Consider the following 20,762-nt stretch of genomic DNA (forward strand, 5'->3'; position numbering starts at 1 on the left):
AATATTTAATTCTAACATAGGAAAATAATACAATCCATGTTAAGCTGTTTGCTCTTACTCTACAGCTTGGATCAGTGAGAGCTTCACCATGAACAGGGTACCCTCACATAGAGAAATTCAAATACTGAACATCCAGACTGGCTTGCTAATTATTTTATAGGCTTGTCCAGCTGTTGTAACTCTCTGCCCTATTGTTTACTAAGACTGTTGCTGTGATTCTCATTAACTGTTCTTTTGTTAGAGTTGGTCATTGGGAAATATTTAGCTAAGCAGCTCCCCACTTTTAAAAAGAAAAGAAGAAAATAAAAACACTTGGACTTATTGCTTAACTCCCCATCTCTTTCTGTTATATCTTTCATTAGTAAGAGTAGGTGTGTGCATGCACGTGCATACACACCCTCTCTTTTTTTCTTTATATTAGTTAGAACAGGTTACTTACTCTGTGTCACACATGTGTGCATGCATACCATTTACTTTCACACATTACTCATTCTTGAAACAAATTTAATGAAACAAAAAGAAATTCTGTGATTGCTTCGTGAGTGTGGATCATACTGAAACAGTGATTCTGTTATTGCCTGTGATACTACCATGTTGTGTAGCAATCCTATTAATGTAGATTGCAGTAATTGAGGTACTGAAATATTATTAAAAAAAATCAAACTATGCAGTATTATAATACACTTCCTTTCATTAACTTCTGTGTCATTAATGTTGAACCAGTACTAGACAAGTCTTTTGCTTGGTTGAGGATGTTTTGTATTTATATCTTGTTTGCATGGGTTGAACATGTTTTAACAATATATATTGGTGGAAAATTGTGTGTGTGTGCATGTGGTTGCTATTAACTGTCATATGTCCAAATTAGGTCAAATACGTTTTTCTCAATATTTAATTTTGCTTGGAATAGTTGTTTTGTTTTTTTTTGTCAAACTATTGTATCTCCAGCTGCTTCAGATGCCAAGATATGAAAATTGTCAAAATATCGTACAATGGCCTGGCATTTTCCAAAAGTGTAGAAAGTCCTACATGCTACAGTTTTGCAAAAATATTTCTGACTGAAAATATCATACATGCATGGAGTTACTATTTTATGCACCCAACAAACTATAATTGTTATGAAACTGTTGCTAATGTAAAAAGAAACGAAATGGTGAAACTATTTTTTTCATTTTCTGAAAAAGCAACGTTTTGGACTTACAACACTTTTGCATAATAGCAACAATATATTACTTGTTTCAATCATAGGACTGGCTATGCTGGGGTACCCCTCAAACAGTTTGCTAGAACAAATTCAGTACTTACTTTTTAAGTCTGACACTTACTCTTTCAGTCTTTTTTACGGAACTGCTAAGTTACAAAGACATAAACAAACAAACACTGGTTGTGAAGGGGTAAGCTGGAGGGAACACAAAGACACAAACACATACACATATATATATATACAACAAGCAGTTGTCAATTATACAATGTCGTAGCTACTTATAGAATCTCTTTGATCCTATGCTACCTTTATGCAGCTAAGTAGGTCATTGGCAGTTAAATACCTTAGTCAGAGGCACATTTCAGCCCTGGTAACTGGATATGGAGTGCTAGCCCCTTTGGTGGTTATCTTGTAGGCACTATCAAGTCATTATTATCATTGTCTGTTTTTCCATGCTAGCATGGGTTGAATGAGTCTGCCTCATTTCTCTATCACCTGACTCACACAATAAAGGAGATTAGCAATCCCCATTGCTGTGTATGACTTTTGTTTTCCCTTTTGGCTTTGTTTTTATGGCTGGATGCTTTTCTCATCATCAACCATTTTTACAGAATGGATTGGGTGCATTTTATACCACTGACATGAAAAAGGTTCTCTGCCATAACAACTCAGCCATTGCATATAAATTAATTTTTATTCTGTTCTACATAAAACAAGTTGATTGAGTGCAGCGGTAAAATTTCCAAATTATTGCTTGATAATATTGCATTCAGAACCTATTGACTTATGCATCGTATTTTGTGTAAGTCTTTTGCATTTTTTAATAAGCTTTCATATTTCATCTCTATGTATGAACGTGTCTGTGAGTACAGTTCGAAACACTGTCAGAACACATCATACAACATTTACTGTATAAAAGTTTTCCTGCATTTATTTGTTTGTAATTGTAATGCTGTTAATAGTAAAAGCATTATGGAGGAAAGTAAAAAGTAATTATCTCATTACATATCAGTTTGATTGATTAGTAATGGTTTGTAATTTACTATTATTTTGTTATTATATTTGATGAAATATTTTATAAATATTTTTTACAGACAATTCATAACAGATAATTTACGATATTAAAAACTTATTTCTAATTGTTACTGCAATGTATGTTTTTGTTCATCAATTGTACATTATTTCAAAGAATAATTTATTTAATATGATTATTTTAAAAATAATAATGTAATGTGATGTTTTTCAGGTATGGCACAAAAGTTGCTTCAAATGCGAAGTCTGTGGAATGACCTTAAATATGAAGAATTACAAGGGATATGACAAAAAACCTTTTTGTGTGGCGTAAGTATTCTATTCTATAACAAACATCTTTGCCCAGGTTTCCAATTTTATCATCCAGTTCCTCTTATTTGTAGAAGAGATAGTATGTCTTGCTAGGATATCTTACCCTTTTGGACATTTCCTTCTAACATATGATATGGGTGCAGGTGTGGCTGTGTGGTAAGGAGTTTACTTCTTGATCACATGGTTCCGGGTTCAGTCCCACTGCATGGTACCTTCAATAAATTTCTCCTGCTATAGCTCTGGGCTGACCAAATCCTAATAAGTGATATGGTAGATAAAGGTTGACTTTGCCTTTCATCCTTTTGTGGTCAATAAATTAAGTACCAGTTGCTTACTGGGGTCGGTCTAATCGACTGGCTCCCTCCCCCAGAAATGTTGGGCCTTGTGCCTAGAGTAGAAAAGAATGTAAATAATGTTTACAAATAATTATTATCCTTAAAAATATTCCTTTCACTGTAATTTAATTTAAAACAAAATTTGTTCTTCATTTGTGCTTTGTTAGTCAACTTTCAAATACATCTTTTATCAACATACCTGCCCCTTTTTTTTTCTTGAAGTCTGGTTTCTACTCATCTTGAATGCCTTTCGGATATAAACTACTATCGATCAGATGTTACCAATAGAACAGTCTTCATAGTGTTTTTTTTTTTTTTTGTGGTTTCTTGGCATTTAAAGAATCATAACTTTGTTTCTAAAAAAATACCTATCTTTTGGAAAAATTGGTAGCATTTCTTTAAAGCAAGTAGGATGATGGTATAAGAGTGAAAACAAATGTCCATTAAGTCTTGAGGGAATTTAATTGTTAGCTTTGGTCATAGTCATGTATTAAACAAATGAGATACATCCATTAAACAGATTAGATACCTTTCCCTCTGGATAAGATAAGACACTATTCCAAGATGGTCTGATTCCTATTTCTAGCAGCTTGCTAAATGTTGGTGTGTTGAATTAAGAGTGCCTCTAACTTCACAAATTCTGCAGTAAATTTGAACTCAAAAGACTTATGAGTCAAAAGTGAACAGCATACCTGTGTATGTGCTGTTGTTACTGCATGACTATGTATATGTTGTTGTCAGTGTGTGATTAAGTTAAGTCTGGCAATGGTTTCATAATAAAATAGCTTTCAAATTCATGGCTGATGATGCTTAGAAGTGTTGAAGAAGAAAACTCATTCATTGAAAAATTCAAACTACTTCTGTTTTCTATTAGCTTTCCTATTACATTTGTTATCTGGATAAGTGTGGTATTAATTCAAAAGGTTGATTTTTACTCTTGTTCACTTGAGCCTGTCAATGTTTTGTTTCTTTTCTTTCATTTTGTTTTTCTTCATTTAGTTCTTTAGTAGAGAGCAAGATCTCTATCAAATATTAACTCAATATAAAATAATGGTAGATTCTGCTTGTTTCATTTTATCTCTTTATTTACTGTTGGCATATTTGATTTCCACAGGGTTCAATAAATGAAAATGATGTGAAGAGCCCAGTCATGTAGACAAGCTAAAATAGACTTTTATGTTCCTTCTGATTAGAATAATAATAAACTAATAGATATTTTATTTTTTGTATACATGTTTTTATGCATAGAAATGAGATGTAGATTTGGATAGGAATTGTAAAAAAATAACAATGAAATACAGTGTACAATTTTTAGCAGTTGAACATTTGACAGTTAAACAATATTGCTGGGGTGAGGGGGAGGGGTGTGTGTGTGCAGCTTGTGATGATGCAAAGCATGCTATTTTGTGTTGTTTGTAATTTATTATGAGAAGATTTGAGAGCTCAGACAAAACCGGTATAATCCATGACAGATTTCATTGTTTAAAGACAATGAAACTAAAATACTCAAAATAAATGAGCACTTGGACATGCAAGATACACCATTCATTTACACAAGACCCAACCCACATAGTTCCTGTCACATGTAAAATTACCCTCAAATGTCCAAGCACATAACATCATAAGAACACTACTTTTCATTCACATAATTTAGACAAATGCAAAAATCACCATGCATAAAAATAATAACAGCATTAGTAATCTTGTTAATACTAATCACACCACCAGAAGTAAGTGCAGAAGAACAGTAGTAATTATTGTATTCCAACAAAGTTTATCTTCTCTGCCTCCACTTTGGCAGCCACTACATTATTCCTATTGTAAACCCAGGGGAATAGATTAGAGAGGAAAGAAAATACATGCCCAGACTGTCACACTGTCCTCCATATAATAAAGTATCTTTCCATGGGTTAGACTGTGTGTTATATAGGGCATTTGATCTGTGGATTATATTTAGTTTAACCTACAGCCTATGAGCCAACAAGGGAGTCTGTACATCAGGGGCCAGGAAAGTGATCAGTATTGGCCTCTGGGGTCCTATGTGGCTCTCCAAGGGATTGATAAACACCTGAAATGATTTTGAAGTTTTAAATGTATTTGATTTTTATCAATATGACTGAATTTTTATTGTTCTTTATCAGTTTCAGTAAATATTTTTCATTAAATCTATTTTAAATTTACCTATTAAAAAGCAGTAATCACACAAGCACGCACACACACACACACACACACACACACACACACATGCTGTGTGGGGACCAGCTTGTCAAAAAGTCATAAAAAGCAACTAAAAGAGGTTTGCACTCTAACCTTGTAAAACCCTCACCAGCAATGACAACCCAATCAGAGCCATGGGTTTTGGAGGGTTGTCACCTGAGTGGTGTAAAGGTGTCATCTGCCAGGAATAGGGATTCACCAACAAATGGTGGATGCAGCAATGCGCTGTTATACTACTACTACTACTACTACTGCTGCTGCTGCTGCTGCTGCTACTACTACTACTACTGCTGACACAAAAGGATGAAAGAATTGTTCTTAAACCAAGAAGTTTTTTATTGTATTTTCTCATTACTCTTTTTTTTACTCTTTTACTTGTTTCAGTCATTTGACTGTGGCCATGCTGGAGCACCGCCTTTAGTTGAGCAAATCAACCCCAGGACTTATTCTTTGTAAGCCTACTACTTATTCTATTGGTCTCTTGCCGAACTGCTAAGTTATGGGGGTGTAAACACACCACCATCGGTTGTCAAGCAATGTTGGGGGGACAAACACAGACACACAAACATATAGAGACACACACACACACACACACACACACACACACACACACACACACACACACACACACACACACACACACACACACACACACACATATATATATACGACAGGCTTCTTTCAGTTTCTGTCTATCAAATCCACTCATAAGGCTTTGGTCGACCCGAGGCTATAGTAGAAGACACTTGCCCAAGGTGCCACGCAGTGGGAATGAACCCGGAACCATGTGGTTTGTAAGCAAGCTACTTACCACACAGCCACTCCTATTTAAAAAATTTTAATTTAGAACTTTGTGATGGGAGTTTTAAAAGTTATCAATGATTCTGTGAAATGGTTGGTGATATGAGATATTTACTGAAACTTGCTCAATATAGTTGCTTTCCCTGCTAGAAATAGTAGTCAAATCTCCTTTAAATCATATTCTACAATTTTACTGCAAGGATACATTGGACAATATAAGTCTGGATGTACAAAAAAATGAGGTTTTCAAAGCAGGAATGCTTTTGATCATAAGTTCTGCTTGTTAAGTCTGTACTGAGGTTATAAAAACAAATTTGTGACAGGAGTCTGCTACACAACTTCATTTTCACACACTAGCTAGTTAGAAATACCATTCTGTATTGATAGATGAATGAAGATGGAGTTAATAAAAAATATATGAATTGGTTCTGGTGTCTGGCAGTAAATAATGAACTGGAAAAGAACGTTGAGTAAATATGAATTTGATGTTTAATTTAATTGAGCATGAATGAAATAGCCAGCCAAACATCATTGTTGGCAGGGGTTGGGGTGATGCCTTCAACAGATGCTTATATGGTAATTGGTATTAACCCTTGAAACAACTATTACCCCTGTAATTCTTTACAGAACATCCTACAAAATATTCTGTAGAGTAAAACTGGTTCTAGTTTTGATAATTTGAGGAGTAAAATTATAAGCCTCATTGTTGTTAGGTTGTTATTGTTTAGCTCGAAAACAGGGTTGACTGAGCAGACTTATGATCAAAGACATGCTGGCCATGACCATCCTGTCATTTTCTTAGGCATTGCATAAATGTGTCTGTTTCTTTTCAAGTTGGTAGGGTGTCATTTTAGAAAGATTTGGCTGTTATTTCTAGCAATTCAATTGATCATGTAAAACAGTGGTTCTCAACTGTGGTCCATATAAGACTTTTGGGGGTCCTCACAACAAAATAATAAATTAGGGATCCACAATAGTATTTTAAGGGCCCCTGAAAAAATTTCGATTTAGATGTATGTATTGGTATTTATTGCAAGAAACAGCTAGGTTTCTTTCTCTAACATTTTACATAGTTTAACTTACACAAGTTTGTGTGAATAACAAAATAGGAATTTTGAAAGAAGTTTCTATAAAACCAATTTTTCAACATCAAATGGCTATTGGGGCATACCAGAATAAAATAGTAATCAAAGGGATCCATAGATAAAAAATGGTTGAGAACTCGTGATGTGAAGGCTCTCATTTGCTCATCATGTGTGTAAATAAATAGTAATAAGTCTCATAAATCCAAAATACTGTTGGGACTATGGAAAAGTAGGACAAGTTGTCCTCAGAGCTGAGTCCTCATCTAAAATTAAATATTGTGATATACCAAAAATGTATGACTAAATATTATAGATCAGATGTTTCATATTGAAGTGGACTGGACCTCTTCCTGGTAACTATTTTACAAGTGTGTGAATTGGCCTTCAAAGTTGCAGCACTTTTCCTACAAACAATGCAACTATGATAGGAGACGAACTCCTATAATAGTAGTCCAACACCCAATTGCCTTGGTCAGTTGAAAAAAAATATAAAATAACTGTTTTTTGAATACACTCTAAACACTGCTAATCATTTGTTGTTTTGCCAGGGTGATGCCATTCAGTACTTTCATTGATTCTGTTGACTTTAAAGAGCATTAACTAATTCTATTTCCAAAATTTTGGCATCTTTTGTTGTTTCCTTATCAGGTACCTTTAAAATTAGTTTCAAGCACATTTTCCCTCTTTTTAGATAAGAAAATAGCACCAACTTGTCTTTTAAGTCTGTAATCCTTTATTAAAGCTATGAATCTTAAACTGAACTGGCTATAGAAAGTAAACAATTTTTTTGTTGTCTCATGTTAAAAATTCCTAAAATTTAATTTCTTCCTGCTATCTTACTACTCAGAGTTGTTGTTGTTATTATTATTATTATTATTATTATTATTGTCTTTTAAAGAATCTAAACAACCCCTTTTCAAGTAGCGAAATGTTCTAAAGATTGAATAAAATATAAACATTTTTGAAGATATGGAGGGAAGGTTTTTTTTAAAAAATTATTTCAAGATTGATAGTTATTTTTAAAAATCTTTATTAAATTTCCTAAATTAATGTGCAATAAGTTTATCTTTATTGGAAGAACTGTGGAAAATAATTTCTAAAATATAGATGTTTTAATCATGGTATGTTGTGTAAGCTATGTGACATAGCAGTAAATTCAAAGCAAAATCAGAGTTCTATTAAACTTTACTAAACATCTTTGTGAAAAGCATGAGAATAGGAGAATGTCTATGTGGAGAATAGGAAATTATCATGATTTCCTATCCTCCTTCCTTTAAAACCTTAAGATTTCATACTAATTAAGAAATTGCTATTCTCATCATTAGCTCTCATGTGTTGTGAATTATTACCCAACTCTAGGCAGCATTATGTTTCTGTCCAAGATACTTTAATCATAGTAACATCAATTTTACTAAGCATTCTTGTTCCCTCCATATTTCTGGTCAGTGAAGTGTAATGATCTCCATCAGTCATCTTAAAAACCTCTGTTTGTAATATGTGACATATATTGATGTCTGTGAGGAATTCTTTATAGTGTGGCTGTGTGGTAAGAAGTTTGTTTCCCAGCTGCGTGATTTTAGTTTTAGTCCCAGCTGTGTGGCATGCTGGGCAAGTATTTTCTCCTATAGTCTCAGGCCAACCAAGGTTTTTTTGAATAGACTTAGTAGGCAAAAACTGAAAGAAGCCCATTTTGTATATGTGTGTGTGTGTGTGTGTGTGTGTGTGTGTGTGTGTGTGTGTGTGTGTGTGTGTGTGTGTGTGTGTGTGTGTGTGTTACTACCTCTTTGCCTTGACATTGCTTGATAGTTGTAAATGAGTGTCGCTGTCATGCAAGCAGTGTCTTTCATTTCCAATCTTCCATTGAAACATGTCTGGTCGTTAGGAAATATTACCTTATTTGGAAATAGATGAGGTTTGGTGATAGGAAGGGTATCCACCTGTAGAAAAATTCTCCTCAGCTAATTCTGAACAACCCATGCGAGGATGGAAAAGTGGACATTAAAGCAACAATGATAATGGAACATGATAGGTTAAAATTGACCTTACCCACTTCAGGAATCTTTACAACAGCATTTGTCTGTTGGCAAGAATAGGTTTCAAGGATGAATTAAGAAACCCTTTGGGAACAGATTGGGATGACATTTGAGTGTTGTTGCTGCTGTTTGTAATAAGTCTAATTATTCTCTATGATGTCTGGTGGAAATATCTTAAATAAGCAAATTGTCTTGTTTCTGGTAAAATGTCAGCTGCAGAGAAAATGATTTTCTTCAGAAAAATACTATAACTGGAAAACAATTATTCCTTTTCTTGTTTTTAACTAAAATATAATTTTGACTTTGTTATTTGATACTGGCACTACTGGAATATAGTTCTAACAAGAATTATGCAACAGCTCTATATAATGGTTTCAAATTTTGGTACAAGGCCAGCAATTTCGGGGGATGGGATTAGTTGATTACTTTGGCCCCATTATTCAACTGGTACTTATTTTATCGATCTCAAATAGATGAAAAACAAAGTTCAGCTTGACAGAATTTAAACTCAGAACAAAGATGGACGAAATGCCTCTATTTTAAAGTTTCGACTGTAAATGATAACTCTTGGTAAGCTAGTAAGCCAGTTATTTACTTGGGTTTTTTTCTTTAATGATTTAATAGGTTTCCTTTGGAGTTATTGCATATTACGTTAAGTATTTTTTAAACTTGTGATTATCATGCTTTTGGAATCGGTTTATAGGTAGATATCTAATGCTGTTTATTTAACTTGCTTCGTTAAGAATTAATCGTGTGTAATTATTATTTGGCATTTTAAATGGCTCATCACTTCTTTTCGGTAAGGCAACTTATGCTGTTATTTTGATCAAATTATAGCATAATTATTAATGTATGGTAAACACCTCAGGAGCCAATTGTCTGAGATGGAATTATTTTTTATAGCTTTTAGGCTTCATGAAACAATCTATGCTACAAGTTTTATTTATTTATTCATTATTAAAGAAAACAACCTTGCAGAATTTAGATGATTACTGCTCTTGTTTCATTGTCATTTTATTCCTGTTTTCCATGCTGGCATGGGTTGGACAGGTCACCGCAGTCAAAGCCAGTTTTTATTCAACATTAGTGTCTTCATGCATAAGACTACCACATCTTGTGTGTGTGTTTTTAATGGTTTCTATGGATGGATGCTCTTCCTAACACACTTATTTATTCCCAAATTATCACTGGTTTTAATTGTTGGTTTCGTTGTCTATTAAAATTGCAATTATCAAGAAATTCAGAATTAGTGTGTTTTGTACTTATGGAATTTCTGAATCATTGGAAGTATTCAGAACCAAAATTGTGCTTAATTAGTTAAATGACAGTGCGCAATTTACGAGGTCTTTATTTTTAATGCTTTTTTCCTACCAGATGAAGGTATTTCAGAACAAAGCTGATTTTGCTTTTTGACTTCTTGTATTAACTAAATTGCAAACATTGCTTTAATTAAACCTATTTTCTGAAATTAAAGCAGAAAAAAATACTTCACTTTAAATTATAGATTTCAATAAATTAAGATTTTATTTTATTCTAGTTTTGAAATTTCCTGAAGCAAGGTTATACAATTACTAAATTAATAAAACATTTCTTTGCCTGTTATAGAGTAGGCCACTGAGTGTTCAAACATGTAGTTACTCACCTTTACCTCAGTACAAGTTCTGCATTTTGCTCAATTTGTATTGAGCAGATTAATTTTGTAGGTAGTTTGTCCTGATATAACTTAGCAGTTCAGAGTCTGTGAATCATCATCATTTAATGTCCGTTTTCCATGCTGGCATGGGTTGGATGGTTTGACTGAGGACTGGCTGCACCAGGCTCCAAGCCAGTTGGCTGCACCAGGCTCCAAGCCAGTTGGCTGCACCAGGCTCCAATCTGATCTGGCAAGGTTTCTACAGCTGGATACCCTTCCTAATTCCAACCACTCTGAGTGTAGTGAGTGCTTTTAATGTGCCACCGGCACAAGAGCCAGTCAGCCAGCACTGGCATTGATGACGTTCGGATGGTGCTTTTTATGTGCCACCAGCACAGGAGTCAGCTGAGGGCACTGGCATTGACCATGTTTTGATGGTGCTTTTTACATTCCACCGGCATGGGGAGCCAGTCAGGCGGCACTGGCACTGACCCACACTTGAATGATGCTTATTACGTGCCACCAGTACTGGTATTGGCTACGACTACGATTTTAATTTTGATTTTACTTGACTCAATAGGTCTTCTCAAGCACAGCATATCACTTGACGGTTCAAGGGTACCATTTGTAAATAGTATTGTAATGAGATATTTCATTGATCTAGGTTTACAGAATATCACATTGTGTGTGTGTGTGTGTGTGTGTGTGTGTGTGTGTGTGTGTGTGTGTGTGTGTGTGTGTGTGTACCAGGTTAAACACTCAAGTAAGTCTCTTCCAAGACTTGAGAACCATTCTATAGATGAAAGAAACCGATATAAATCACTATGTTTACTTAATTGGGTTTCTTTCAAATATGGATTAGCATGGTCATGGAAGATATATAATTTGAGTTTCAGAATGTAGCAGAGAGATAAAAGAGAAACTAGTTTCTATTTGCTATTTTATATAGTTACATTAGTTATGTATCTTTTGTTATCTGTATGATACATTGTGTGTAATCGACTCGTAACTTTAAAGTGAGTCTTTCCAGGAAATTTACATGAATGAAATTGTTACCCAATTTAATTGGGTATCCTTCATCTGTTCCTTTTTAACCCTTTGAAGTCTACTTGGAAATGTTTTTGATTAGCTGCAGGTCAGCCTAACAGAGGTGAGCAGTGATCAAAGACACTCCATCCATGACTTTCTCATATTTCTTCTATAGCGTATTTAGAATTACAATATATGATATATACTTCCTTTTTTTTAAAATGATAGGATGTAATTTCATGGGGATTCTAGACAAGTAGCTGAAAGGAGTTTCTTTTGTTAACTTAACATTAAGTTTATACAGATGGTAGAAGGCTATATTGAATGATTTGTTCACTTTTTGTTTCTTAATTTTTACTTTATGACTCAGAGTCCATAACCTATTTTATCAAACATCAACTCTATCCTATGTATTACATAAAAAGAGCTTTGTTTGTAGAGCAGGCTTTTTTTTCATTTACACTTCAATAAGCAACAGCGCCACATAGGACTTGCATTCCTTTGAGGACTGATAAAATACCCAGTTCTGATAAAACTAATATTTTCATAAAATTGTTTGAAAAACCTGGTGAATCAGAACCCCCTTTTCCATGCTGGCAGGGATTGGACAGATCTTACAGTATCTTATTGCTCATCACAGTCCTTTGTCATCTACCACACATGGAAAGAGAAAACTGCACATCTTTGTTGCACTTGAGCAGTTGTCTGCAACTGAGTCAAAGAGTCTCTTCTACGCTTTGTTTGTGTCTTCCTTCTTGGCACAGTTTTTTTTACAGCATGGGCCAAGTACATTTTATCATACTACTGCCACTAAAGAGGTTGTCTCCTACAAGGTTAAAATGTCTTCCTTATCCTTCATTGCCTTTAAAAAAAAAAACATGAATACAAATGTAGTCCTAGAAATGGTTTGTGCCAGTAATAATTAGCCATCCCTCTGCACTGTAGTGGAACTTAGTTTTTGGACCCATGTTCTTTGTCTGAGAATGAGGAAGAGAGAGACACTGTTAGTGTAAAATCAAAGAGCAAATACTTGGAATGTTAGATTTATAAATCATCATCGTTATCATATGTTTGCTTTCCATGCTGTCATGGATTGGGCTGGTCATTTCTGTTCTCCATTATGGGCCAAGATTCATTTCTGGTCTAGTTTCTATGGCTAGATGCCTTTTCTAGTATTAATCTCTTTACAGAGTGCACTGGGTGTATTTTTTTGTGGCACCATTGTAATGAAGGTTGTTAGGTTCTTAAACAAGACCAAAGGGTTTTCACATCCCTCAGCAGAGTAAAGTGGGTATCTTTTATTGTGGCACCAATACTAAAGAGATTAGGGATGAGAGAATGATGGATAGCAAGAGGTGGATTTATAGTGTGAGTGAGTGATGGATGTTAATACCAAATGGCCAGTGGGAATATAGCTAGAGTACATGAGGTACATGCAGTTCTGGTGTGGACACTTAAGTATATACCTCAAAATCAAGAGTTAGGATAATGAGGATGAGAGAGAGAGACGAGCAGATTGTAGGTGAAAGAGAAGGGTGATGTTGGAGATGTCACACAATCAAAATCTCCCCTCAAAATTTTCTGGCCCTGTACCAAAATTTGAAATCATTGTTGTTGTTGTTCTTCTTCTAACAGAATCTAGTTATGGTTGCCTACTAATATTAATAATATATGGTACCAATTAATATATGGCATCTCATGCATGGTATTGGCTGCTGTGAATCCGATATTAAATCCTATACTGATAAGCAAGGGGAAAAACTGGAGTGCTGTCAAGCTTATATCATTCTGAAGCTTTTTGAGCAATATAAGTGATGAGAAATGGCCCTCAACTGGGAATTGAAACTAGATTGTATATTCAACTCGCCAAGATTTTACCTCTTGATCTGCTCTGCTTGCCACAGCTGATGTATATTAACGAGACAGAGTTTAGTTTTAATGTATTTTTAAGCTGGTAGACATATGCGGTTCGTTTTATTTTGTCTCACTTTTCTTTAAAGCAATTTTCACTTATCTTTTTTATTTGCAAATGTAAACTTTTTTTGTATTGGACTGGAAGAATGTATTAAGTCCTTAGTATAGTAGAAGTCCTTCATCAGATTTCAGATTCCTATTTTATCTTTTAGCTGCTAATGTGGAGTAAAAAAAATAAAACTACGCAAAAAATAAAAACCCCAACTAAATATGAGGTGTTTTACAAACTCTCATTCTGTCCTTTCCCCTTCAGTTTTTGTGACAAAAGTATGTTTGTATGTCACAGGTCAAGATGTGAGCAGTTATGTAGGAAGTTGTTTGAAAAGCACTCTCTCTTTCTTTGCATGAGAGAGAGAGAGAGAGAGAGAGAGAGAGAGAGCGCCAAGATTAGAATAATAAGATATAAACATTACTGTTCTAATTTCCATTGTATATATGGTAAGAAAATTGTGGAAAAGTAAAAATTGAAAACATATTTTGGTAACACGTCTCAGTAATATCCATATTTAGTTAAGGTTTGAATGGACTGGTGGATACACACTTACATGTAGTTTGGTTTAAATGTTTTTGTGTTGGTTTGATCTTTTTTTTTTCTTTTCTAAAGTGGAGGCGTTGGTGGGAGAAGGCTAATTGGATGAGGTGACTACTGAGTTTGAACTGATGCAATGTTGTGATTGGTGGGAAAATGAGGATGTGAATGGATGTCATAAAAGGGTAGCTTATGGGAAAAGGGAATTGGGGGGAACTGTGTAATATGGTGGTGTGGATTTTAAACAGAAAATTAGTAGAGATGTGTGGAAGAGAAAAGGCAAAATGTATTAAGTGAAGTCTTGGTGGTAGTGATGGGGGTATAGCGTAAAAAAAAAATGCTGCAGAGATTGTTGTAGTAGCAGAGAGAGAGAGAGAGAGAGAGATTATTTGGTGGTGGTTGAAATGCTATTAGTGATTTGTGGTAAGATATCAATCAGCTTTATAATGCATCTTTTTTTTTTTTAATGAAGTTAAAAAGTGATCTCCCTTAGTGGGACTTGGGACTGATTAACCCTTTACAATTCAGTTTACTCTGTCAAATGTAATGCTTATTTATTCACATTGTTTTGAATTAATCTCGCATTATCTAATAGTGTTGAGATTTCAATGACGTGATTAATTTTTAGCATGACGTTGTAGGCCAGGTGTGAGAAGCTGGATTTTGCTAGTTTGAACATAAAACTGTTCAAAAACTTTGACCAGATATAGCCTGTTCAACTGCTAAAGTGTTAAAGAGGAATTACAAATGAAGGTGTTCCTAAAGAGGCATTAGATTTATTGGTACTCCTTTCAAGTCTTCTGCAGAGAATGTGACTAGCTGAGTTCAATAATGAATAGCAAAGATTGTTGGGTTTATCCTGTTACTGGCATTAAGTTGTATCTGTGATTCAAATAGCTGAAAGTAGGTATTGAAGGCTAGAAATAGCTTGCTGTTGTTGTTTGTTAGTGCTGGATTCCACTGGTTTCTTCTGGAGGTAAATAGGACTGGTCCTTCATTTATAAATTTCTTTCATTATGAAATCTCAAGTAATTGTTTAAATCAGCTGACAATGAGTGGATTAATGCAAGAATATTGAGGTGGAGGGGATGAAATGAACTAAAAATGTTTGAGAATTACTGGTCCTGCAAGTTTTGGTAGTATTTATATATTTCCCCACTTCTTACAATGTTTCAGATTTTTAGAGAAGAATAATGGGAAGTTGTGACTGTCATGCTTCTCCCCTATTAAGTATATTGAAACTTTCTGATAGACTTGGTTAACTGAGAACAGCAGTGTTCAACAACATTGGACTATAAAATGCTTTTTGCTTAGAAATGAAATTTTTTTTTTTTGCTTCGTTGTGTCTTGTTTATTACTGCTACTTATTTTAGAGACCCTGAAGGGATGACAGTGAAGGATGACTTATGTCACTAAAATAGAAATCAAAAACACTAAATAACAAAGCAAGATTTTGTTTTCTACTAGCTTGAAATAATAAATACTTATTTCATAGTCAACAATCAATAATGATTAGGGAAAATAAGTCCTGTCTATTGCTGGCTGTAGTTTTGACTTGAGTCTTAAGAAAGGAACTAGAAGTTGCTTCACTGGGAATTGAGCTTGCTCCTATTGAATTTAGGTTGAAGAAGACACCAGGATTAAACTCATTAGTATTTGCTTCATTAGTGTTTCAATGTCTTGAAACTCTGCCTCCATATATTGTATAGGTGTTCGATAAAATAAATGCTAGTGTCTGGTTGCCTATATCAGTACTCGATAAACCGTACACATAGCCATTTTATCTTCTTTACCGTTTTATTTGTTCTGGCTATTGGACTGCAGCTATGCTGGGGCACCAACTTAAAGGGTTTATTCAAATTGACCCTAATATTCTATTGTTTTTAAAGTCTGGTATTTATTCTGTTGGTCTCCTTTGTCAAACTGCTAAGTTACAAGAACATAAAAACAAACCAGCACTGGTTGTCAAATGGTGGTGGGCAGGAGTTCACCCCCACCTGCAGATATATATATATATATATATATATATATATATATATATATATATATGATGGTTTTCCATACAATTTCTGTCTACCAAATTCACTCACAAAGCTTTGGTTGACTTGGGGTCATAGTGGAAGACAGTTGCCCAATTCTATATGGTTGCAAAGGGATCTTCTTTACCACACAGCCATATGGTTACCGATGAGATCATAACTTCATTGTATTGTACCCTGAGTAAAAGCTCTGAACAAAAATGGTCAACATCTGTTTCACAGTTGAATGGTTATCAACAACAGGGAAGACATTTAAGTGAGAAAGCAGTTGCTCCAGAAAATATATACTCTTGCTCAAATAAGTATTGTGAAGATAGGTTTAACCTTTTTGATATGGACTTGCTTGAGACTGCTACTGCTTCTAACATACAAAATCTGGTTTTAAGCATTGTGCTTAATGTCATATTTAGATAGAAACATTTGACCGAAAAGGCGGCGAGCTGGCAGAAACGTTAGCACGCCAGGCGAAATGCTTAGCGGTATTTCGTCTGCTGCTACGTTCTGAGTTCAAATTCTGCCGAGGTCGACTTTGCCTTTCATCCTTTCGGGGTCGATAAATTAAGTACCACTTATGCACTGGGGTCGATGTGATCGACTTAATCCCTTTGTCTGTCCTTGTTTGTCCCCTCTATGTTTAGCCCCTTATGGGCAATAAAGAAATAAGAAACATCTGACCTAATAATGCAAGAAACATCAGCCTAATAATGACAAAATTAATTTATTTTACTAAGTCCTGATGAATTGTTGGTTATTTTCAGGATTAATTGAAACACATTGGCAAATATATTTTAATAGAAATATAGACCTTTTTTTTTTTTTTATTACAGCTTAAATAAAAGTTAGTAAAACATTGAGTTTAACTCCTCCTATCAAGTATGCTGAGTCAATAGCTCCAGCTAGAATAACATTTGAGATGTAAAAATAATTTTGAAATGACTATCAGGTGTATTTTTAAGAGATTATGCCATTGAAATGGTTGTCTTTGATAAATTATTTCACTCATTGACCCTCTCCTCCTGTCTAAAGTAAGTGTTTTCACACTAATGATGTCTAAACTGTATTAGAACCTTTGTAGCTAAGGACCACTTACATTACATTTAAAATGATGTTTGTCATGAGAAATATCTGAGCAGTATTTAATAGGTTATTTTTTTCTACTTCTAGTTTTAGTGGTTTCCTTTCAAATAAACAGCCGATTCTTTGGACTTTCAGGTTTTGCTGCCATTCTAATTTAGTTTATAACTATTTTCATGGTGGAACAAACTTTAACACTATGTTCATGTGTATGCATGTGGTTACTCCTTGTAATATCTGGTCATTGGATTTTCTATAGAAAATCTAATCATACATCCCCTTATGAAATGTTAAGATATTCTGTTGAGAGTTTGTAGTTTTTTACAATGTGTTTTATTTGGGGTAGTGGTGGGGTGGAGAGTTTATTCTTCTTTATTTAAAAAGAAAATTTTTCTCTTCAATATATCTAACTAGTATGACAACATTGTTTACAGTTTCCATTTTTATTCAGAAAGTAACGTTAATACCAGAAATGCCTTGTTTACCAACAGTCTTCACACACACATGCTCCACATCCCCACACGCCACACATGCACAGCACACAGAGAGTAAAGATCTCAAATCAGGATTCAAAAATTTGTTTTGAAATTTGTGAATGTGTATGATATGCAGTATAATTTACTATAATAAACCAGTTCTTGAGCATGAAAAGCATTGTTTGAAGTATTCAGGAGAGCAAGGACATGAAATGCAAATAAATGCTACATATCTCATGAGTTTGATAATGAAAAGAGTCAGTCAGTCAGGTAAAAAAAGGAAGGCAGGAAAACAAGAAATTGAATGAGATCAAGTGATGGCAAAATTCTTCCAAACAAGCTCTCAGTTCATAGGTTGTGAGTTAATTTTGCTCCAGGGTGATTGTATACATATAATATATGAGTATATGCATATATATGTACATGTATGTACATACCTTCATCTACATGTACATATAGATGCATATCTGGGTACAGGACGTAGCAAAAAAAACCTGGACAAAATGATAAACAAGGTACGAAAAACACACAGGCCACATAGGGAACATATCTTTCATCAGCTGCCACCATTAAAACACTGGCATTTCGAAGAGTTAGGGCATTGTATACATAGTTTGTATACATAGATTTATTTTCTTTATTTGACAATAGGTTGTACATTTTCTGAGAAACCTATCTGCAACAGTTGGGCACAAATATGGGTGTATGGTTAAGAAGTTTGATTTACAACCAATGTGGTTTGGAGTTTAATTCCACTGTACAGCATCTTGGATAAATGTTTTCTACTATACCAGAATTTCACCATGAACCAGTGAGTGGAATTTGGTCATTGGAGACTACATGGAACCCCCTTTAAATGTGTGTGTTGCTGTTATCATTCTTGCTAAGTTATAAAATTTAAAGTAAATTCAAAAATGGCCATAAAAATGATGATGATGATGATGATGATGATGATGGTAGTGGTGTGTATTGCAAAGAATAAAATCATCATATACATTCATCATCATCATCATCATCATCCAGTCAGGGCAAAATAATAACCTGAATAATGGTAAAAAAAAAAAACCCAAAGTCTAACATCACCTTTTGAACAATGTCAGAGAATGAAGAAAACTGTTGTTTATTTGCTGATTTCTTTACACTTGCAGTTTTTTAAGCTTCACCTCACCAACCCCCAACTTTGTATTTAACAAGTAATAAAGTAGTGTTCGTTATATTGTAACTCTATTTCTTATTTACTGTACCTATTTTTATTTGCATAATAAATACACTAACAAAGCTTATTCAACAACAGGAAATTCAGAATAATGGCATTTAAAATCCCTAAGGTTGCTATTATTTGTGAAGTTTACTATACTGTGTTGAGTGTTATTTTACAGCTTCATACAGTTACTAAACAAAATAAGAGGTTAGTTCAATTATATATGTCTAGCCAAAGTAAATGTAATAATTTAAGTATCTCTATTCAATTGTTATAATGAGGTGAAGATGCTCAACAATAGTATGTGACTTTGCTCTGATCTAAGCAATCAGACAAACATTAAATAGAATTAGAAAGTTTGGCCTACTAAATAAATTTTACATACATTTTATGCATGCTGTTTTTTCTCTTCTTTTTATTATGGAATGGAAGGACTGGCAGCTATGATGCCATGCAGTTCCTCTAATTAATCTAGAAAGGTGTGATACTCAGGGGAATTAGGTGCAGGGTATGTTTAGGGAGTTTGTTGTTAGCCAGTAACATCAGTGTAGTTAAGTGGTCTTCATTCTCTATTAGATTGCAAAAGTTTTCAAAATATAATATTTAATAAGGCCTATGTTCATCACAAGAACAGTGGCTAGTAAAGCCAACCCTATGTTGAGTAACAACAGTAGGGGTATCTACTGATACTAATGAGGGAACAAAGAAACTGTGGTGAAATGCACTTTGATCTCAGCCACTCAGACGTTTTGTTTGAATTCTTGTAGATTAGGAAATATGAAAATGTGTGTTTAGCGGGATTTTAAGAAGCATGCAGGGTTTAACAAAGTACAGAAATCTGTAAACAGAGAGCTTTATTTGACTAAAAAACAGAATCAAAATATGATGGCCACTTGTAGGTGATAGTATTATTGGCATAGAATAAGCAACTTCCAAGCAGAAGCTTTGAGATAAATGGTGGCATGGCAAGTATTTTATTGTAATTCAAACTGGCCAGATCTGGCCTCTCACATGCATCCTACAACGTTATTCTATAAAATAAGTGATCACATCTTCAAAATCACAAAGCTGTGAGATATGTAATTAATTCAAAACAATGTGAATAAATAAACATTTGACAGAATGATGTGAATGTTTGAGGGTTAATATATTTTCATGGCTGAAACAGGTGAATAATTTGTAGATTTGAAGATCATAGCTTTCTTCAGAAACTTACTTATGTTTCTCAGATAATTTTTATGCTTTTCGTTCTTCTCTCAGGCACTATCCTACTACGAAATTTACTTCAGTTGCCGATACTCCCGAAAACAGGAGGATAGCTACAAACACTAAAATTCAAAGCAGTGTAAGTTGGTTCAGTTATTGTTTGTAATTAAATATCTTAATTTCGAATAACACATTAGTTCATAATTTTTTTTTTTTAATAAGAAACTTATCTATGTAATATTAAAGCGTCTTTTTCAGCTATGTTGTTATTTTTTTTTTTTTAACACACAACTTAGCTTTTAGTTATAGAATTATTAATTGATTTGACCTAAATTGGTAATTTTTTTCTTATTGAACAAAAAAAAAAACAAACCAACCTATTTTAAATTATGCTTTCTTAATATAGTTTATTTAGGTCATAAAATGTATAGTATCAATTAGTTGATATTAATTGATACTATACATTGCTTTTTTGCTATACATGAATTTTCTTTTTATTGTTTTTATTTTGAATTCTAGAATACTTTAGATACATGAAATTTGTTTCCAATGGTTCTTGTGTAAATTTATGGTCATGACATA

General features: G+C 34.0%; 1 protein-coding gene across 6 annotated transcripts in view; it reads left to right on the plus strand.

Moving 5' to 3' along the window:
* Positions 1-20,762, plus strand: part of LOC106869356 (LIM and SH3 domain protein Lasp) — a 153,910-nt gene that overhangs the window by 60,766 nt on the left and 72,382 nt on the right. For all 6 annotated transcript variants that reach the window (XM_052968675.1, XM_052968670.1, XM_052968671.1 and 3 more), the window contains exons 2-3: positions 2,451-2,545; positions 20,235-20,319. In XM_052968675.1, the coding sequence (XP_052824635.1) occupies positions 2,451-2,545; positions 20,235-20,319 (180 nt within the window). The remainder of the gene's footprint in view (positions 1-2,450; positions 2,546-20,234; positions 20,320-20,762) is intronic.

This window comes from Octopus bimaculoides, chromosome 6, assembly GCF_001194135.2.
Source record: "Octopus bimaculoides isolate UCB-OBI-ISO-001 chromosome 6, ASM119413v2, whole genome shotgun sequence".
Taxonomy (NCBI): domain Eukaryota; kingdom Metazoa; phylum Mollusca; class Cephalopoda; order Octopoda; family Octopodidae; genus Octopus; species Octopus bimaculoides.